The sequence below is a fragment of the Zingiber officinale genome, chromosome 6A (genome assembly GCF_018446385.1).
Source record: "Zingiber officinale cultivar Zhangliang chromosome 6A, Zo_v1.1, whole genome shotgun sequence".
NCBI lineage: Eukaryota > Viridiplantae > Streptophyta > Magnoliopsida > Zingiberales > Zingiberaceae > Zingiber > Zingiber officinale.
Genome location: NC_055997.1, coordinates 126,579,943 through 126,601,185, shown reverse-complemented (window position 1 = coordinate 126,601,185; position 21,243 = coordinate 126,579,943). Strand labels below are relative to the sequence as shown.

At 35.7% G+C, this 21,243-nt stretch overlaps 1 protein-coding gene and 1 long non-coding RNA gene across 2 annotated transcripts; one reads left to right on the top strand and one right to left on the bottom strand.

The window, feature by feature from the left end:
• Nucleotides 1–13,923: 13,923 nt before the first annotated feature.
• LOC121997973 lies at nt 13,924–15,817 on the bottom strand. The gene is made up of 2 exons (XR_006116404.1): nt 15,124–15,817; nt 13,924–15,045 (listed from the first exon to the last, which is right to left on the bottom strand). It is a non-coding gene; the product is annotated as an uncharacterized LOC121997973 (long non-coding RNA).
• Nucleotides 15,818–17,774: 1,957 nt separating this feature from the next.
• LOC121997972 (ganglioside-induced differentiation-associated-protein 2-like) lies at nt 17,775–20,255 on the top strand. The gene is made up of 3 exons (XM_042552676.1): nt 17,775–18,089; nt 18,633–18,897; nt 19,745–20,255. Exons 1-3 carry the CDS (start codon nt 17,831–17,833, stop codon nt 19,974–19,976), a joined length of 756 nt encoding a protein of 251 aa, XP_042408610.1. The 5' UTR covers nt 17,775–17,830; the 3' UTR covers nt 19,977–20,255.
• The last annotated feature ends 988 nt before the right edge of the window (nt 20,256–21,243 follow it).

Below are 21,243 nucleotides of genomic sequence, written 5' to 3'. Positions count from 1 at the left end.
CATCCTTCTTCTATTTCTTGGAATCTTTTTACTCTGCATTTCTTTAAACTTATTAGATTTAAAAAACTTTTTAAAGTTTCTTACCATATATGCTTCATGATCCTCTTCTGAATCTGACTCGGGTTCATCCTTCTTGGTTGCGTTTAGTGTGATCATCTGGCTTGATTCCTTTGTTATCCCTGCACACCTGGTTTCATGTAACTCAAGAGTAGAGAACAATTCTTCTAAAGTACTTACCTCCAGGTCTTTTGAAATATAGTAGGCGTCGATGATTGATGTCCATTCTGGAGTTCTAGGAAACGCATTGAGTGCGTAGCGTATGGTGTCCCGGTTTGTTACCGTTTCATCGAGATTCTCGAGACCAGTAATCAATTCCTTTGCCTTTGCGTGTAAATCAGCTACCTTCTCACCTTTTTCCAGACGGATATTCGTCAGTTTGTTCCAGAGGATGTCTCTTCTAGCCAGTTTTGCTTCGGATGTCCCTTCGTGGAGTTCCAGGAACTTCTCCCAGAGTTCTTTGGCCGACGAGTAGCTTCCGATGTGGTTGACTTCTTGAGGCGGCAACACGCTCAGCAGGTGATATTTCGTACGGTTGTTCGCTACGGAATCACTCTGCTCCTTTGTCCACTAGCTCTCTTCTTTTTCTTCTCCATTCTGATTTGTCGGAGCTACAAAGCCATACTTTATAATTAACCGAATTCGAAATCAGTTCTTAGGAATACCTCCATACGACGCTTCTAGTGTGCAAAGTCCCCCTCGAATTTTGGTGGAACGATGCTTGGTCCGGCCATCTCGTTGCTTCGATCGGCGGTTAGTCCTCCTAAAGCGCCATGCTCTGATACCACTTGTTGGTCCATTTGGAGGCCAACAAGAGGGGAGGGGTGAATTGCCCTACAAAAATAGATCTAACTTTTCTCGTATATATCGACTAATTAACAAACACTTGTAATAAAAAAAAGACGAGACTAATTAAAAGAGATTAGACACAGAGGGTTTACTTGGTTTGCAATCAGGGGATTGCTAATCCAAGGAAAAGAAGGTGTAGTATCTGATGATCTCCTCTGGGCGAAGTAGCCTCTTATAGCGTTGAGAGCACAGACGGAAAAGTAAAGCACTAAGAAACTGATTACAAGTGAGTTAAATTATCTGTGCTAATCAGTGCTATATTTATAGCATTGGTCGGGGCACCCTGAAGGATCCTGGCGCCATGGGAGGATAAAATTTTATCCCCCAACATTCGGATCGAGTCAAAACTCGATCTGGTCAAAATCCACTTCCGGGCTCAACCCAGTTGACTTTTTGTGGTCCGGTTCCACTGCTCCGGTTCAGCTCGTCTCGGTCCGGGTCTTCTGTTCTGACTCCGCTAGCTTGGGTGATCTCGGCCATCCGGAATAGGGCTCACCCGAACCCAAGTTCCGACCTTCTCCTCGAGCAGCCTTCCTTCCAGGTTTCTCGTCCCTCGAACGCCGCGCACGTTCTTCTCGTCTACCGGTGTACTCTTCCATGGTCACCTCGTCCCTCGAACGCACCAAGCCCGTCGGCTCTCTCCCTGTGTCGTCCTTCTCGTTAGTCGCGTCTTCCGCTCGACTTCCTATGTTTCTAAGCTACTGCACACTTAGACACAAGGGTTAGATAAAACAGGACCTAACTTAACTTGTTTGATCACATCAAAACACTTTGGGGTTCCAATAGGTTTTACTAGTTTTCCATGCTTACTTTGCAAGACTTACTATATTTTTTTCTCTCTATGTAAATTTTGATGAATGTTAAAGAGGAGGAGGAGGGTTTAAGTTAGAAATCCAAGAAAATCAGAAGAACTTAACCCTAAAAATGATCAAGAGAACAGACTAACTGCTTTACTTTAGATTTCTCTTAAATCATTTTATATTTGTTTTTGCATATTTTTCATAACTTTAACAAAGGTTGTCATTTCATTAAAAAGAAAGAGATTGTTGGTACAGTTTACACTAACCATCTAACTCAGGTTTTGATGAATGACAAGTGAGTTAAGGTAGGTGTCTTTGTGATCTAAGTATTTTACCAAGTGTGCAAGAGTTGACAGATATGAACGATCTAATACCAGACTGAAATACAACTAGATCCACAAGACCGAATAGCTGGTGCAAAGTCCAGATAGGTCAACGGGTTGACTTAATATCTGGTGGAAAGTCTGGTTGGGTCGGCGGGACCTGACAACCGGCAAAAGTCCTGTTGGATTTGCGAACCTGACAATTAGCATGAAGACCTGGCGGGTTATGAGGCTAGTCAACCGACTGCGAGTTGGTAAGTAAAGGTAAGTCATTGGAGGAGAGTGACTCGGTAAGGACGTGTCTCGATTGAGGGACGATAGGCATTGATCCATTTTAGGTTTATTTCGGATCCTTAAACTAAGATCTTGATTAGATCCTAGTCTCAGGGAGATAGGATCTAATTACTAAGTATTATTGTGTTAACACTTGTCTTGCATGTTATTATTTAATTTATTGGACTAACATACTTTGCAGGGCAAGAAGAGCACAAAAAGCCTCAGGTGAACAGAACCCGAGGCGCCTTCCAGGAGATGGAAGGTGCCTTCGATGTTTTGAAGGCGCCTTCAGTAGGATAAAGTTTAGATTTCATCAAAGATAAGGATCGAGATGTTCGGGATCATATTTGCCACATTAGAGGCACTTTCAAGGCCTTTGAAGGCACCTTCCATGCTTAATAAAAGGAATGCTCGCCCAAGCCATGATATCACTCACTGATACGAACTTTTACGCTTTCGATTGGACTTTTGACCACTTTGATTTCCTGCTGCTGCTTCAAAGAAGTTTGTCTACCACCAAGCTGTGCTTCCGAGTCATCCGGCCACTTTTGGTAGACCGACAGTAACACACGAGGGCACTCTAAAGTTTTGGTAAATTTAAATAGTATTGCATTCTTTGTATTACTGTTTTAAAGAGGGAAGTGTAGGCTCTTACACTGTCCCTATCTTTTGTACTCGATCCCCTCTTCCGGTGGTTCTGAAAGAGGTATTTAGTGGATTACCTATTGATAGGTTCGTGGGACTTGGGTCTTGGAGTAGAAATCACCGAAGGCTCTAAACCAAGTAAAAAAAATCCTTGTGTTTGTGTTTTTTCCATTTTTGTCTACTTTTTCGCTGCATACCTTGTTTTAAAAATAAAAAAAAAATCAAGTTTTTCAAAACCACGTGATTCACCTCTCTCTCTCATGTGTGACTCGATCCAATATATATGTATGGGTAAGATATGTTCCAGGGATCCAAGTCCAAGAAGCTTACCATTAGAATTAGTTATGTATGTATGAAGAGGATATATTCTAGGAATCCAAGCCCGGAAAAGCTTCCCAAGTGTTGATCCGAGGAAATCCTATGCCTCGGGGAGCTTACCAAGCTACGATCTGAGTACCATGTATCACTCTCGTTCTAAGGTTCGGGTGCAGGTACCTTTTGTCTGTGCATCGATCCGGGGATCCCCTCCCGAGTAGCTCACACTATGGGTAATATATGCTCCAGGCAAGTACGGGGAGCTTATACCATAGTATCAGTTTAAGTATGTATGGGTAGGGGCGCCTGTTCCAAGTCTTGGATCCCTACCAATTATGGTAGGAGCAAAGGGATGAGTAAGATATGTCCCAAGCAAGCCCAGGAATTTTACTTAAGAAACAGTTAACTTCATGTATGGGACAGTGGTATAATCCGAGGACTCACACCCTGGGAGCGCGCCAAACCATAAAGGCTTATGTTCATGTGTATGTTATGTTATGTATGTTCATGCTCATACCTATACTCCTATGCTCACATTCACGTCTGTGTTCATATATATTTATCTTTATACCTATGTATGCTTATGCTTACGTATATACTCTTTTGTTCACGTTCATGTATATGTCCTTGCATGCAGAATGATTACATTCATGATTTAGTACGCATATGTAAGTAAAATACTTTATTATGAATAAAGATTTAGTTAAATTAGAATTTCTCATTTGTACACATGGATATAAGAACTAATTAATGTATAGTATGGTTTGTATATGCTGAGTCTTTCGACTCACAGATTTTAACTATTTCAGGTAATGAGATGAATGAGGCAGGAGACATTGACAGGTGAGCAAGCTCGCGGGGCAATGACAGCATAACCCAAAAACCTTCTAGTTTAGTTTCCGCATTAGTTAAATGTTTTCCTTTGAAAAATAAATTCTAGAACTATGACCAGTACTTAAGGTTACTAGTAGTTAATGTTTTAAGAGCTATTTATATACCTTAGTTAAATTGAGAACCTGTTATGGATACGTGTACAATTGAATATATATATATATATATATATATATATATATATATATATTTTGATCATGTTGGAAATCTGAGAAGACGGAACTGCCGGAATGACGTGGCTGGAATGTTGACTGCATCTCCATGACCCGAATGATGAGTTGTCTTTTATGTTGACTAAGTCATCATAGGGCCTCTGGTCAACAGTACTTGTAGCCAGCGATCGGGTTGTCTCAGTCCCTGGTACCCCAATGCAGTGATGTACCCTGGCCCCAGGGGGGAGGCGTCCTCGGATGGATCGGTGAGCTGGTTGCGATGATGATTGAGTCGTCGCGACCCTGAAGGGTAGATGCGTGTGAGTCGGCTGAGGAGCCGGATCTGGGGGCGACAACATGGAGTCCGGTGTAGCATGGATCCAAAAGGCGGCATGTATATCGAAATATGACAACGGTACCTAGGCCGACATACCCCAGCGGCTCACAGACCGGAACACGGCACGTAGGCCGGGTAATACCCGTAACTCACAACCCGAAACATAACGGCTCGATGGCCGGAACACAGCACACAGGACAGAACACAGATCATGGTGGCAGAGTGCAATAGTAGTGGCCCGAAGGCCGAACCGACCGTGGCTCAAGTGTCGGACCAGCGTGCGCCAACATGGATTGAATATCGGATCGACGTCAGAAGTGTATGACAGCGTGGATCGAGGGTTGTCTACGACGATGGGGGCACTGCTGCGGCTTAAAGGCCAACTGCGATGATGGGAATCAGATGCAGATCAAGGCTGGTCTTGCTCTGAAGTGGTCAGTCGGCAACTGATTGGGGCTACCGGCGACGCCTAGAGAGAAGGCAGTGTGCGTTCGGCCTTGGCATCGGCATGGAGCGAGGAAATGCGGCGAGCCACGCTGGGCGGTGAAGCAACGTGCCCTGTGGAGTGATGGAGGCGACGTCGACAGCGGGAGGCGCAGGCAGAGGCGTGCCTTCGGCTGTGGCAGAAGAAAACTAGCCTCCGGCGAGGCGACGAGAGACGCCCAAGGCATTTGCGACGACGGCGTTCGCGACAAGGGTCACGTGAGAGGCCCTGGCGACAGAGAAGAGGAGGAGGTGCGCCCCTTCGTCTATGGCAGCAGTGTCGATGCTGCGAGCCATCCTTGTGCGTGGGCGTGAGGCGGTGGCGGTGCTGGCGTGAGAGAGTTGCGGTTTCTCATAGGAGAAGGAGGCGCGATGCTCCTCCAGGTGAATGACTCCGGCTAATGCCTCGGCGAATGACCAGAGAGGGAGGGGGAGAGGAGAAACGGTCGGCGTCGGCGAGGAGAGGCACCTGAGAGGGAGAGAAGGGGAGGAGAGCAGTGACTCATTTTCTCCGCACAATGAGTAGTAATGCATAAACATCAAAACCCTTCACATGTAAAATGACCAAAATACCCCTCTTCTTTTTCATAATTCCCTTTGGGCCCATAATATATATATATATATATATATATATATAGTTTTGATCTCCTACGCGACGCGCACAGTGCGCGACTGTGCGCGTCGCGCAGGAGGTCAATTAATAGTTTTTTTTTTAATTTTTTAATATTTTAAATTAAAAAAATTAACATTTCCTTATATAAATTTTTAATACACTAATATATCCCCTCAACATATTACAATACTCAATAAATACTTAAATTAATTTTATTTTAATTTTTTTAAAAAAACCAAACACTATAATCTAATTGGGAAGCTTGAACCCTAGAGGTAAAATCTACAAAAAAAATAGCTTTGATAGTATAACCCAAATCCTGAACCCTAGAGGTAAAATCTAAAAAAAAATAGCTTTGATACTATAACTCAAAGCCTGAACCCTAGTGGTAAAATCTAAAAAAAAATAACTTTGATACTATAACTCAAAGCATGAACTCTAAATAGCTTTGATACTATAACCCAAAGTCTGAACCCTAGAAATAAAATCTAAAAAAAAATAGCTTTGAAACTATAACCCAAAGCCTGAACCCTAGAAATAAAATCTTAAAAAAAATTAATTATTTTTTTAATTCAAAATTAAACAAAAATAACAAAACACAAACATTTTAATTAAAAAAAATAATATTTCTTTATATAAGTAGCTAATACGTTACGATATCCCCTTAACATATTACAATACTCCGTAAATACTTAAATTTATTTCATTTTTATTTTTTTTTAACTAAATACTATAATCCAATTGAAAAATCTAAACCCTAGAGATAAAATCTTTAAAAAAAAATTAACTGAAAAATTATATCCCAATTAGGATGCCTGAACCCTACCAATAAAATCATAAAAAATATATTTTATTTATTTATTAATCAAAATTAATATATTTTATTTATTTTTTTAATAAAAAAAATCATGATATACTACGCGACACGTACAATCACACATTATGCGTGTCGCACAGTATATCATATATATATATATATATATATATATATATATATATATATATATATGTTGGTTGCTACTCGGAAAACCTAGAGGTTCCACTGTACAAAAATTTTGTATAAAGGTCTGAACCTTTTCCTAGCTACCATGTGTTCTTTTAAATTAAATTTTGGATCGCTTGCGGAACTTAACACTTTTGATCCAAAACTTAATCTATATGTTCTTTTAGGTTTAGATTTGGATCTCCTGCGAAACTTAACACGTTCGACCCAAATCACCTTAAGTTATTAATTCCATTAAATATTAATTTCCATAATTGGTTCCCAGTACTGACGTGGCGAGGCACACGACCTTCTTGGATATGGGAGCAACCACCACCGACTAGACAAAACCTTTTATAGAAATATAATATTTAATTTCCTAAAATAACTTTAGGTTAACCGAAAAGAACAATCAAATCACAAGGAAAAGAAAAATCAAAAGAACACAACATCGAAAACATATTCGAAATTCTAGAACGTAAACCTCTTGTATTTGGTATTATTTCCATAAATAACTAGTATGATGCGGAAAGGAAAAATTACTAGTTATACCTTGTAGAAAAACCTCTTGATCTTCTACCGTATTCCTCTTCTAACCTCGGACGTTGTGTGGGCAACGATCTACCGAGATGAGAAACCACCAACCACCTTCTTCTCCTCCAAGCAAGTTTCGGCCACAAAGGAAAACTTCACCAAGGAGAAAAACCAAAATACTAACCAAGCTCCAAGAGATGCTAGCTTTCTCTCCTTCTTCTTCTTCTTCTCCGAGTAGTATCCGGCCACCACAAGAGCTCCAATGGAAAGAGAGGGGTTCGGCCACCACAAGAAGAAGAGAGGGAAAGGATGGCCGGCCACACCAAGGAACAAAAGAGGGAGAGAAAATAATAATGGTTGTATCTCATGAAGGCACCCCTACCCCTTCTTTTATATTCCTTGGCCTAGGCAAATTAGGAAATTTATTTACAATAAAATTTCCTTAATTTCCTTGACATGATTTATTTGAAAAATAAAATAAAATTCCCAAATAAACTCTAATGGTCGGCCACATCAATGAAGGAAAAAATTAGACAAGTTTTAATCAACAATTAAAACTTCCTAATTTGTTTCCGGAAATTTTAAAAATAAAATTTCTCTTTAAAAATCTCTTCATGGTTGATAAAAGAAAATTTCTATAATTTTAATTTTATCAATATGTGGATAATTTTTAAAGAGAAAATAAAATAACTCATCAATCTACAAATAAGGAAAGAGAACTAATCTCTTTCTTTAATCATTTGTAGATCTTTTACAAGAGAGATATTTTAATTTTAATTCTCTTTAATAAATTATTTCTTCCACATAATAAAAACTAAAATTAAAATCCCTTTTTAATTTAATTTGGCCGGCCCTAATAGCTTGGGTTCAAGCTAGGGCCGGCCACCCAATCTTATACCTAGGTCGGCCCTGGCTTGGTTCCCAAGCTAGCTTGGCCGGCCCCTTATTGGTGGGTATAGAAGGTGGGTATAAGTGGGTATAGAACTCTATAAATAAGAGGCTACGATAGGGACCGAGAGGAGGAATTGGTTTTGGTCTCCCGATAAAATTAAGCATCCCGTGTTCGTCCCGAACACACAACTTAATTTTATCAATAATAATTCATTCCACTAGAGAACTATTATTGAACTACCGCACCAATCCCAAATTATATTTTTTTTGGGCTCCTTCTTATTATGAGTGTGTTAGTCTCCCTGTGTTTAAGATATCGAATGTCCACTAATTAAGTGAGTTACTGACAACTCATTTAATTAATATCTTAGTCCAAGAGTAGTACCACTCAACCTTATTATCATGTCGGACTAAGTGCGGGGTTTAACATGACAATCCTTATGAGCTCCTCTTGAGGACATTATCAACCTAGTATCTCTAGGACACAGTTTCCTTCTATAATCAACAACACACACTATAAGTGATATCATTTCCCAATTTATCGGGCTTATTGATTTATCGAACTAAATCTCACCCATTGATAAATTAAAGAAATAAATATCAAATATATGTGCTTGTTATTATATTAGGATTAAGAGCACACACTTCCATAATAACCGAGGTCTTTGTTTCTTTATAAAGTCAGTATAAAAGAAACGACCTCATATGGTCCTACTCAATACACTCTGAGTGTACTAGTGTAATTATACAGTCAAGATAAACTGATACCTAATTACACTACGACCTTCCAATGGTTTGTTCCTTTCCATTATGGTCGTGAGCTACTGTTTATAATTTATAAGATACTGATAACATCATCCTCTGTGTGTGACACCACACACCATGTTATCTACAATATAAATTAATTGAACAACTACATTTATCATAAATGTAGACATTTGACAAATGTGATTCTTATTTCTAGATAAATGTTTATACCAAAAACTAGGCTTTTAGTATACACTCTAACAATATATATATATAAACAAAATACAGATAATGATTTTGCAAAAGTGCAATACTATCTCAATACATCATGTCAACTTGTATGTGTAAAAACAAGAACATAATGCAGATCAATAGTATAGGTCCAGAATGTACTTTAAGAAAATGCTTATGAAGCACGGACGATATATATAAATAGGGTAAGTTAGCCGAGTTGCACAAAGAATTTGCCAAGAAAAAAAAAAAAAAAAGATAGGCATCGGTGTGTAGTTCATAAGGCCTCTAACTATAAGGATCTCTTAAGTTTTAGAGTTGTAAATAGATATAAGTTGGCAAAAATTCACACAAAATTCGGCGACAAAAAAGATATCAGTATGTCAATTCATAAGGTTTTCTACTATAGTTCTCTGATATCATTGATTGCAAATAATTTCAGATTAGGGAAGTTCTACAATATTGACACCGCTAAAAAGCTTTTACGATGATGCCGAAGCTTTTCAGCAAGTAAAGCAATATTAGAAGTGCATAAGATCCTAACAGAGAGAAGATAAGTGATTTCCCATAATTCACCGTGATTTCATATTGATTGTTAAATAAATATAGGGTTAAGTAAAAGTTCGAATAAATCGATCAAAGTGTTCAAATTTAAAAAATTGATTCAGTTTTTTTTTCATTTTCTTCTAAAAAAAATGATGAGAGCATCGTCATTTAACCACTGACGATTTTTTTTTCTTACCATTGACTGTACCGTTTAACCTACGTGTATTTATTAACTGTGCCTCCGTTTTATTTTCCAATTTAATGTCTGCCGTCGATCAGTCCACGATTTTAAATCGCCGACTATTAATGGATGTCATGGCTGATTTTCCTATTATGTTGGTCTCTCCCTAGTATAAATACACAATTGTGTTGTTTTTTCACTCCACCTGTACCTTCTTAGTTATCATTATTTATCTCCTTTGTATTAGTTTTGGGACAGACTAACGGACTATTAGGATGAACATATTCAATTTTTACTATAATTAAATTGCATTTCTAACAATTACTCTACCTTAGTTTTTAGGTTTAAGCTTCGTCGCAAGATTGGTAGATTTATCGTATGTAGTCAATTTCTAATTGTCGCCGGAGAAATTGAAGAGGCTGTTGAAAAAATTGAAGAGACAGCTGGAAATGTAAAAGGAGTGGCCGTACGGGTACCATCGATTTTTTTTTTAATTAGGATAAATAATTAGTTTCATTTCTAAATAAAACATTGAATAGAATTTTTATTTCATATTTAGTTGATAAATAATATCAATTTCCTGCATTAAAAAACATATATATATATATATATATATATATATATATATATATATTATTTTTATTCTATTTTACTCCCTAAATATATATTTGAAATTGTATACATTCAGACTTCATACCAATGAAATTGTATAAGATTTTTTTTTTAAAAAAAATAACTTCATTATTATTCTATATATAATATTTTTTGACAAACTTAATTAAAAAAATAATTTATCATAATTCATTTTATAATAAATTATTTATAATCATTACTATAGTCCGTGTTCTAAAAAGCATCATTAAGCATGGTTTAAGCGCGCTTAAGCGCGAAGTGAGGAAGAAAAGCTTCGCTTTAGGTGAAAGCAGGAAAAAAAACGGTCAAAGTATGTTTGACCAAATTAAGCATGATTAAGCGCGCTTAAGCATAATTTTTTATTTATAATTTTAATTGATTTGTAAATTTTTAAAGAATATAAGGAAAAAAAATTAAAGAAAACAAAGAGACACAACGTCTCTCAACTCTTGAGAGAAAAGTCATAATCTGTCATAAACCCCCTATTTGTTTGCTATTAAGAAAAATTGAGGAGATCGAATTAAAATCAGTCAAGGAATTAGATAATATCTAGTTTTTTATGTTCTTTTATTGTGAAAACTAAAAACTAATGGATATTATAAACTTTGTGACTTTTACCTTTCTAAACATGTAAGAAATTTATACATGAATCTTAAATTTATCATATTTAAGCATCATTTGATCTATTTATTTGTTTAAAATAATTAAATTTTATTTAAAAATAAAAAATATTTTTTACGTTTAAAATTGTCCCAAGCTCACTTAAGCTTGGACTCGGTGCTTTGCTTTTTAAAACATTGACTATTGAAAAATTCAATGAGACATTCTTTAATTTTTTTTAAAATATATTTTTTATAATTCTAATAATTAAAAGTGTTTTGTAAATTATTTAGCTAATTTACTTTTCTCCTATCAACTCCCCCACCCAAAATTTTATATATATATATATATATAATTCCTGAAAAACTCAGCTCCCATTAATTTTCCTGAAAATTGAGATTTTCTTTTTCCAAACAAAACACCCTAATTCGTCGGTTTTCTATATACTTTAATTCAAAGATGGATATATATGTCCTATTACAGATTGACAAAGGAGACCTTGGCTGGCAAATCAACGTATTTGTTTCCATAAAGATCCACACATATTTCCTTAACTGCTGTTATAATCTACCTATTAATCGCAGATTTATGTCATTATTTATTATTCTGTTTCCTCTTTCTTAAACCGCCGACGGGTGCCGTTTAATGACTCGCGTCTCTTTTTTCTCCCAATTTCTCGCCTGGTATAAATACAACGAACGCGTTACTTTTCCGGGTTTAAGCTTCGTCTCTCGACGGGCGGGTTTAAGCTGCGTGTCTTTCCAATCGCAGGCCGAGAGATCTAAGACGACGAGGAAGATTCTCGAAGCGGTTTTGGTGGATGAGGAGGGCTCGCGAAGGGTGATGATAGACCTGAAAGAGAGGCTGGGGAAGTGCCGAGCAAAGGTTTTGAGCAAGGACAAGCCCACCTCCAGAAGACTCCGCGTGATCTACGATGACCTGGATCTGACCGAGTCGAGCGGCGACGAGAAGGCACAGATCGCCACCGTGGGCTCTCGCCGGAAGGCGGCGATCGAGATCCCGCTGCCAATCTTCCCTTCATTGTCTTCTCCGTTTGAGGAGGCTGCTTGGGGGAAGAACTCCAGGAAAGCGGTTACACGCAGAGCCCCACGTAAGGCCAAGGACACGCCCCGCACCCCGGACGGTTGCGCTGTTAACCGCCGGCATAAGGGAGTGCGGCAGCGGCAGTGGGGGAAATGGGCGGCCGAGATACGCGACCCCATCCGCCGGGTGCGCGTCTGGCTCGGTACCTTCGACACTGCAGAGGACGCCGCCAGGGCATACGATGCAGCGGCTTGCTTTCTCCAGGCTGAGAAGAAGGCGCTGGCCGCTGTCACTGCTTCCGGCGACAGTAGCTTGCCAGCCTCTCCTTCGTCGGTCCTCGAGGTAGTCTCCGACCAAGCCCAGGATGCGGCTGCCGAGGCAAAGTCGGAGAACGGGAATTCAGTGGCTCGGCTGTTACACGAGTCGTTGTGGATGGAATTGGAGCCTTTCTTCACGACTGATAAATTCAATGATAGCATTTCTTATGACATTCCCGACATAGGCGACTTCGACGACGGTGAGCTCCCCAGCCTTGACGCACTGACCAAGTTGAGCTTTTAGGTATGAATATATATATGTTCGTCCTAAATTTTGTGGTTCTTTTTTAGTAAATATACTAAATGTTACATATCAAAAACACTTATTAGGTTTTTCCCCGGCCTAATAATTGTTCAGAGTGACGAATCTCTAATTTTTTGTTCAGAGATCTCTGCTTCATTTGATTGGCAGTAATATCTTGTGTACGTTCGTATGAGAGGAACTCATCTCTATGCGCAATGGTTAAGATTCTTGCTACTTTGTTAAATTAAGAAAGCAAAAAACGAGCTTTAGGAGATGGCAGGGTACTGCCGGACTCGAAGATGATCTGAAAAAATAGATATTTCAAAGATTAATATAAGAGACATAGATAGAATCAGGATTACATCAAAATGATTCTTCCAAATGAACCACAAGTGTTTTGATTGACATAGAATGATTGTCGAAACCATTACTATGTGACTGCAGAGCGCATTAATCTAGATTAAAGAACATACAATGTGATCAAAAATACAATTTAGATAGCTACAGATTATTGAAAAGCACAAGTTGCAAACTTTGTCAAAGACACTTTCGAACAAACAATTGTATGAAAAGATACTCCGTGCTATCATAGCTTGCGAAGAAAATTAATCAGACCTCAAACAAATGCATTTTTAAAGAAGACACCATGAAAGCCTTCATATGCTAAAGAAAATCCACAAAGTTGACCTCTGGAGTCCAAAATTAATCAGACTTCAACAAAGATCATCTTCGGATATCCATTCTTAAAAAAAAATCATCAGGCTTATACAAATACCAGAATAAAAATGCCAAGAATTCAGTAATAAGCAATAATTTTGAAAGTTTGGTAGTAAATACAAAATAAAAAAATAGAGATAGAAACTCGAGGAGAAAGTGAAGATAATAACATTGAAAACATTAGAGAATGTTTGAAAATTAAATGGCAGCAATACCAAATCATACCACACCTTGTTCATCTTTCTAATGTCAACGAGTTATGAAAACACAAAATAAAAGCTCAGTGCAAATGCAGGAGATAGCTCATCATCAATCTATGTTCATCAATGGGCAAACTTATGGATCACATGCAGAATAAAAAGTAATCCAACAAAATTTAGAACAAGAGGACAAAAAATGTAGATCATGCAAGAAAATAATAATGCATAGAATGAGGGAAACACATAGGTGCATCAGAGAGATTCCCTTAGACAATGTAATCATTCTCTGGAGTGCAGAATCCCTCTTTTTTTTTATCATCACTTGAATGATTTTGTTTCACTACAATTATACAGTAAAAAAAATATCAGGCACATTGATATTAGGGAGTAAAGATCAGCCAAATGAATGAAAAAAAGTTCAATTTTCATGAATTTATAAGTTTCAAGTGCCCGTGCATAGTACTAGCATAGTGCTAAGTCAAATATATATGTGCAAAATAATTACAAGATTCTAGAATCAGAAAATGTAACAATTGATATTACAAAACAAAGCACATAGCAGCTAACTGAATTTCATGAAAATCAAACCAATTAACATCATTAGAAGCAAGATAGATTTAACAATAATTGTAATAGCAGTAATTGGATAAAAAGATCAACCTAAGGCTGGTCATGGCACAATCAAATCAGCCTAATACCCTTATCACGCTAAAATCAACATTTACTGTAGGCATATCCTTAACCATCATCATTCATCAAAAACCCTCGTCCACAAGTAGAATATTAAGTGTTATGTTAGGTTATGTTCTATAACCACCATGTCTTAACCTAGGACTATGAATCTAATTACCTACTCTCATAAGTAATATATCAACTCTCATGGCAATAAATAATTGCATTACTCTATTCATCCAAAAACAACCTAATTAGTCTACATCACTACATGCTGAAGACTTAAATCAATATCATATTGAACCAACCACACAAACCGTCATACATAATATTGTGTGCAGATAACTATATAGATAAACTAAACTATGATAAAAGATATAATATGTTACCACTACATAATGGCATAAACACACATCATATGATCTTTCATATATGCAAATTATCAAAAATCAACAATACAAGGGACAAATAGGTATACGAATACAACTACAATAAAATACTCTAAGTAGATAGATCAACAAGCTTCCTACCACTGAGACATCACAATAATATAACTCTCTATGATATCCTACTCCATTATATTAACAAGTCACCTCGACGATACAACATTGTTCAAAACTCCAAATCAAAACAATGTAAACCTCAATCTGTGATTTCCTCTTCTAATGAAATGCAAACTAATAAAATCGTCATAATATCATCAATCCAATATGATGTCATCAGGATAGAATTTCCTCTTCTATATCCTCAACTGCCTCTACACATCTACACACCCAAACCCACTACCATTAGAGAGATTGACAACAACAAAACAAGAGTAAGAGTTTATCTCAATTAACTAACCGACGAGTGACTGCCACCTCTAATAATAGCTCTGAGTTTCAATCTTAGAACTAAAAATCAAGGTTAGCACCCCCAAAAAACGATATGATAAAACTTGAACTATCCAAGGGGAACATAAGACCTGTCACCATTGGACGCTTAAGGCAAGGGCCAACGATCACAGTTGCTTGGCAGGGGTTGTTTCTCTCCTCCTTTTACATGACAATAGATATGGGAGGGCGACTATCTGCTTCGACTCCATGTACGGCAGCAATATGCGGCGGAGGCTGCATGACGAACGGCTGCTCGAGCAGCGCAGAAGACGACCGAACAGGCAACGGTGCAAACAAGTCGTGCGTGCGTCCTGGGGCAAGGGGGAGATCGATTGGTACAGTGCACGTGCTCTCCGGAAAGTAGGGCGGGGGGATCACGAGGGCCACAATGTGCGACTCCCGGCGTAGGGGTGAGGGGAACATCCGGGCGTGGGCGGAGCACAGGACTACGCAGTGGCAGTGCTGGCGTACTAACCGGAGCGGCGCCGACGAAGAATTCTGTGCAGCCGTGACTCTGGCGAGGCGACGAAGGGCAGGCGGTCGGCAAAATCCGGCTTCGAGAGAGAGAGCAGGAGGCGGCGGCCAAACGCAACGGCTACGCGAAGAGGGAGGCGCAGCAAAAGAAGAACGCAGCTTTAAAAATCCAAAACCCTAATTCAATTGAGCTCAGTCGACCGAGTCTATCTAGTTCAGTCTAACTAGATTCAAAATTGGGTTCGGGCTTACCATTAAAGATGAACATTCGGTTAATTCGATCCATAAATTAATTAAATTAATCGGAAATCTATTTAATTTTAGTTAATCGAATCGAATCAAAATTTTATTAAAATTGAATTAACTGAATTAGTTATTTCAATTAACACCGAATTAACTAAATTTATTTAAAATAACAATAAAAAAAATTTATACAAAATTAATATCAAATTAACCGAATTAAATGCTCACTCCGTGTACAATCATCAATTTAAGCTCAACTTAATTGAAATAAATAATTTCATTTCTTAAATATTAATTTTGAAAGGTTATAATTTTCGAAAGTGTGTTTACTTCTTCTATTAACAATTTTCTATTCTTAATAGTTAACAATAAAATCCTTAAAATATATTTATTGGATGTATTAATTTAATCTGAATCAAGATGAAATTAAATTTAAAATTTTATTTTATTTTAAATTTGATTTGATTTGATTTACCTTCTAAAAAATTTATATCAATTAAATTTATTTGTCAAAAAATTAAAAAGGACTCCTATTCAAAAAAGAGTCCTATTTATAAAAATAAAAGAGCATTTTATTATTTTTTTATTTTAATTCTACAACAATAATTTTGATCGACATAAATATAAAAATTTGACTAAAATTATTAGAATATAAAAAACACTTTTAAATAAAACTGTTATAATTATTTTTGAATAAAAAATTATTTTAAATTGTAATTTAAATTATATTATTATAATTTCAATTTATTTTTTTTAATAACATTTAATTTATTTTAAGAGAAAATTTGCATGCAGTCCCCATTGGCAAACATAACTTTGCATACAGTCCCTACTTCCTAAATTCTTTGTTTTCACTCCCTAGTCAAATATATTTATCTAATTACTCATGATATTTTTAGGTATAAAAAGTTCAAAAATAGTATAATTCATCTTAAATTCAGTACATTAAATTTAGAATCTAGTGTATTTTTTATCAAATTGAGTACAAATCTTTTTTCATCTTAATTGGATAGAAAATATATTAGATTTTCTTTAAATGGTACTCAATTGGATAAAAAAAAATATTAGATTTTCTTTAAATGATAAATAGTGTTGAATTTAGGAGGAATTATATTAAGAAAAAAGTTGTGCTCAATTTAATAGAAAATATATTCGATTCTAATTTAAAGTGTTGAATTTAATAGAAATTATACTCGTTTTTAGACTATTTGTACCTAAAAAAATATGAGAATTAATTTTGATAGAAAATATACATCATTTTCTTTAAATGGTACTCAATTGGATGAAAATATACTAAAAAATTATGCTCAATTTAATAGAAAATATACTGATTCTAATGTAAAATATTGAATTTAATATGAATTATACTTGTTTTTAGATTTTTTATACCTAAAAAATATGAAAAATAATTTTGATAGAAATAAAATGTTGACTTTAAGAAGAATTGGACTTTTTATACTTAAAAAATGGGCAATTACAATTTTATAACTATTTGTTTTCTTATCTAATATTAATTTTGATAGAAAATATACATCATTTTCTTTAAATGGTACTCAATTGGATGAAAATATACTAAATTTTTTTAAATGGTACTGAATTTAGGAGAAATTATATTAAGCAGGAAAAAAATTATGCTCAATTTAATAGAAAATATACTGATTCTAATGTAAAATATTAAATTTAACATGAATTATATTTGTTTTTAGATTTTTTATACTAAAAAAATATGAAAGATAATTTTGGTAGAAATAAAATGTTGACTTTAAGAAGATTGGACTTTTTATACTGGCAATTACAATTTTATAACTATTTGTTTTCTTATCTAATATTAATTTTAAAAAGAACCTTTTTTTAAAAATTTTCCATTATTTTATGTAAGTCTGTTTTGTTGACCGAATCTTTTTATTGGAAGTCGAAAAGCTTAAGAAAATCAAAAAAGCCAAGTAGGAGTCGACGGAATGGCTGGAAGTTCCGGCGAAGACTTTTCGGTGGTGGTGCTGGCGTCGGACCTCGGCTTGGACGCCCGCTCCTTACTCTCGCCGACGGATCGCCAGGCGGCGGCGACGGACGAAGACGTGGTGGCGTGGCATGACTGTCTCGCCTATCTTTCCTCCGACGAAGATTTCTCGGATCTAGAGGCTCTTCAGGTTTTCCGTCTCCAAGGATCCGACAAGGCTGGCAACCGAATCCTCAGGATTGTAGGAAAATATTTCCCTGGTTCGTGCACGCGGCTTAAACCTATTTCTTTCGAAGTCGTAGGATCTCACTTTGTTATATGCTAGCTAGGGTTATTCATTTTTTACCTGATTCGAAAATCTTGAAATTTCTGCGTAGTACCATTTTATATATTTTCTTAATAAATTTGTGACATCAAATTTATCTTGCATATTTCATTGATGAATGCTCAGTTTATATCTCCTTCAAATAGTAACTTATTGATTCTAATTTCAATATTGTCATTCTATTTCGCACACTCTATGATTTGTCTTTGAATTGAAACACTTATCAATATTTCGTGTTTACACACACGCGCACACATATTGTTGATGAATCTATCTGTCATCAAATATTAACTAATGATTTTCGTTATCAAGTTTATATTTTTTTTCAACACTATGAATTTTCTTTGAATCGAAAAAATGGAATACTGATGATATATATTCAGGATTTATAGATTTTAAGGGATTATACAATATTTTAGATATTACGATTGCAGATATGATATTTTTAAGTTTAAAAGGGTAAAATTTGTATTTGCAGCTGCAGTTATAGATGGGGAACGTTTGAAGAGATATGTGTTTCATAAGTTCATCACAGAACTAACGGAAGAACCATTCTGTATAGTATACATGCACAGCACTGTGCATTCAGAAGATAACAATCCTGGAATATCCATCCTGCGGTGGATTTATGAAGAACTTCCATTAGATTTCAAGGATAGGCTACAAGTTGTGTATTTCTTGCACCCAGGACTGCGTTCCAGACTTGTTTTAGCCACACTCGGACGCTTCTTCCTAAGTGGAGGGTAACTGCATGATACATTATTTCCAATTTACAAAGGCGAATATTCCATACAAACTAGTAGTTAGTTATAATGTGTGATCTTCCTGGAATGGCATCCCTCTCTTGCTTGTTTCTTGATGTTTAGAAATTAACTCCAGCATTATCTTCCTAATTCATACTTCTCAAGGACAAATAAGTAGCTCATTGGTAAATGTTGTAATAGTGTTGACTTGGAAGACCAAATTTCTCGCTCAGTTTGGCATTTAGATTATAAAAAAGGCACTACTTAAGGCATAGGTGTGCCGTATAAATTCTTCCCTGGTACAGGTTATCATATTTGTCATACACAGTTAGGTAGACTTGGAGCTATTGAATTTAAAAATTTAGTGATATGCACTCAAAACAACAAGATTGTCACTAGTTGTGAATAAGGTTCCAATTTTTGATTAGCTAAGACATTCCAGATTTACATTCCCTACTGCAGTTCAATTCAGAATTAGGAATTGCCAAACAGCTACCGGATGTTGTTTTGTTTCAGTTTTCGGATATGTAATGGCTCAAGTTCAGCTACAATTGGGCCAAGTGAAAGCTTGACCTGCCATCAATTTGCAATGGTTCTTTCACTTTGATATTGGAGCACAAACTGATGCCTTCATTGCTCGAAATCTAGTATATCCTAAAATGTAACTTTGGAATCTTCCTTCTAGAAGAATTACAATATAATATCCTTGGTTTGTTTCTTCTGTGGCTTAGCACTTGATTATTTCTGCAGGCTAAAATCAAACCGATAGTAGTCTTGTCTCTTGGTTTTGTCCTGGATTGCTTAAGCTTTTTTCATATGCTAATGATCTGCTTCTAATGCTTTATAGATTGTACTGGAAAATCAAATACGTCAGCCGGTTGCAGTATTTATGGGATGATATTAAGAAAGGGCAATTGGAGATTCCAGAGTTTGTGCAAGAGCATGATAATGTTCTCGAACATAGGCCTTTAACTGACTACGGAATAGAGCCCGATCCTCTTCACTTAACGGAAGTACCAGCTATGGGGTTGTCACTTGGAAGGCACGGAGATACATGGGATTCCAGGTCCTACATGTGACGCTTTTGCTGGAAGTGTACTAAGTCGTCGACTATTCCTTGAATGTCACAGTAGGTTGTTTCATGGGATACCCTTGGCAGTTCCTATTAATCTTGTAAGTCAATATTGCTCATCTAAATCATTTGTTATGTGAAAACCACCATTCACTATCATTGGCTTTCAAGATAACCAGTCTATAACCATAAACCAGCTGTAGATGGTTGCTGTTCTATTGTTGCTGTTCTACTGTTGGTGACATAATTGAAATGAAAGGAATAATACTTTTCATTTTCGAGAAAAGGTAACGCAAAATTTTCGTGGTTGAATATTATGATGGTCATGTTTTAATCAAAAGTGATTTCCTTAAAAATATTTAATATTCTAATTGATATTTAGAAAAGTATGGATATGATTTATTGATACATTTCATTGATATTAATAAAATCTCAATATTAATAATAATTTTACCATTCTCAATATCGATTATTAATGGTTTTCCTATATGGTAATGAATTATTTGAATTTCACAATAAGTTTTATAGACTATTTTGATTAAATATCTATGGTTTTCTTTTAGATTCTTCAATTATTTTGGTGAAAACTGAATTCAGTAATTTAATTATAATCGGATCTTTAATAACTAATTTTATAAAATTTAAAATTAAATTATGTTAATATTTCTTTTTCTTTTTCTTTTCACATTGAATATAATTTTAATATTTATTAATAATTTATTATTATTTTTTATATAAAAATTATGCATCATCATATCTTAGGATTGGTAATACGAGTGAAATTTTTTTTATAAATATATTAAGTTGACAAAGTTAGAATATATATCTTTTTCGATGTTTTAGCTAACATTAAATATAGTATTTGATGATATAAAAAATTAAATTAATTTTTTGAGAAATTATGATTTAATTTATAGATTTAAATATTAATTTATGTATATTCATATATTATCTTATAAATATGTGTGCGATGATTAGTCATTATTATTGATTTTGGTGCACATAATTATTTTGATTATTTTACCTTTTAATTTTTTTGAATAAAATAAATGTATCCAAGGAAAATTAATTTATGATTAATTTTATTTTTTTTTATTTATACCATTGATTTTTTTTACTAGGTATCCCATTCTTGTGATATGATGGGGTAAACGTAGGGGTGTCAATTCGGATGGGTCGGGTTGAGTTTTTTTTTTTTTTTTTAACCCAACCCGAACCCGACCCGAACCCGAGTTCAACCCAAAACATCTCAACCCGAACCCGAACCCGACCAA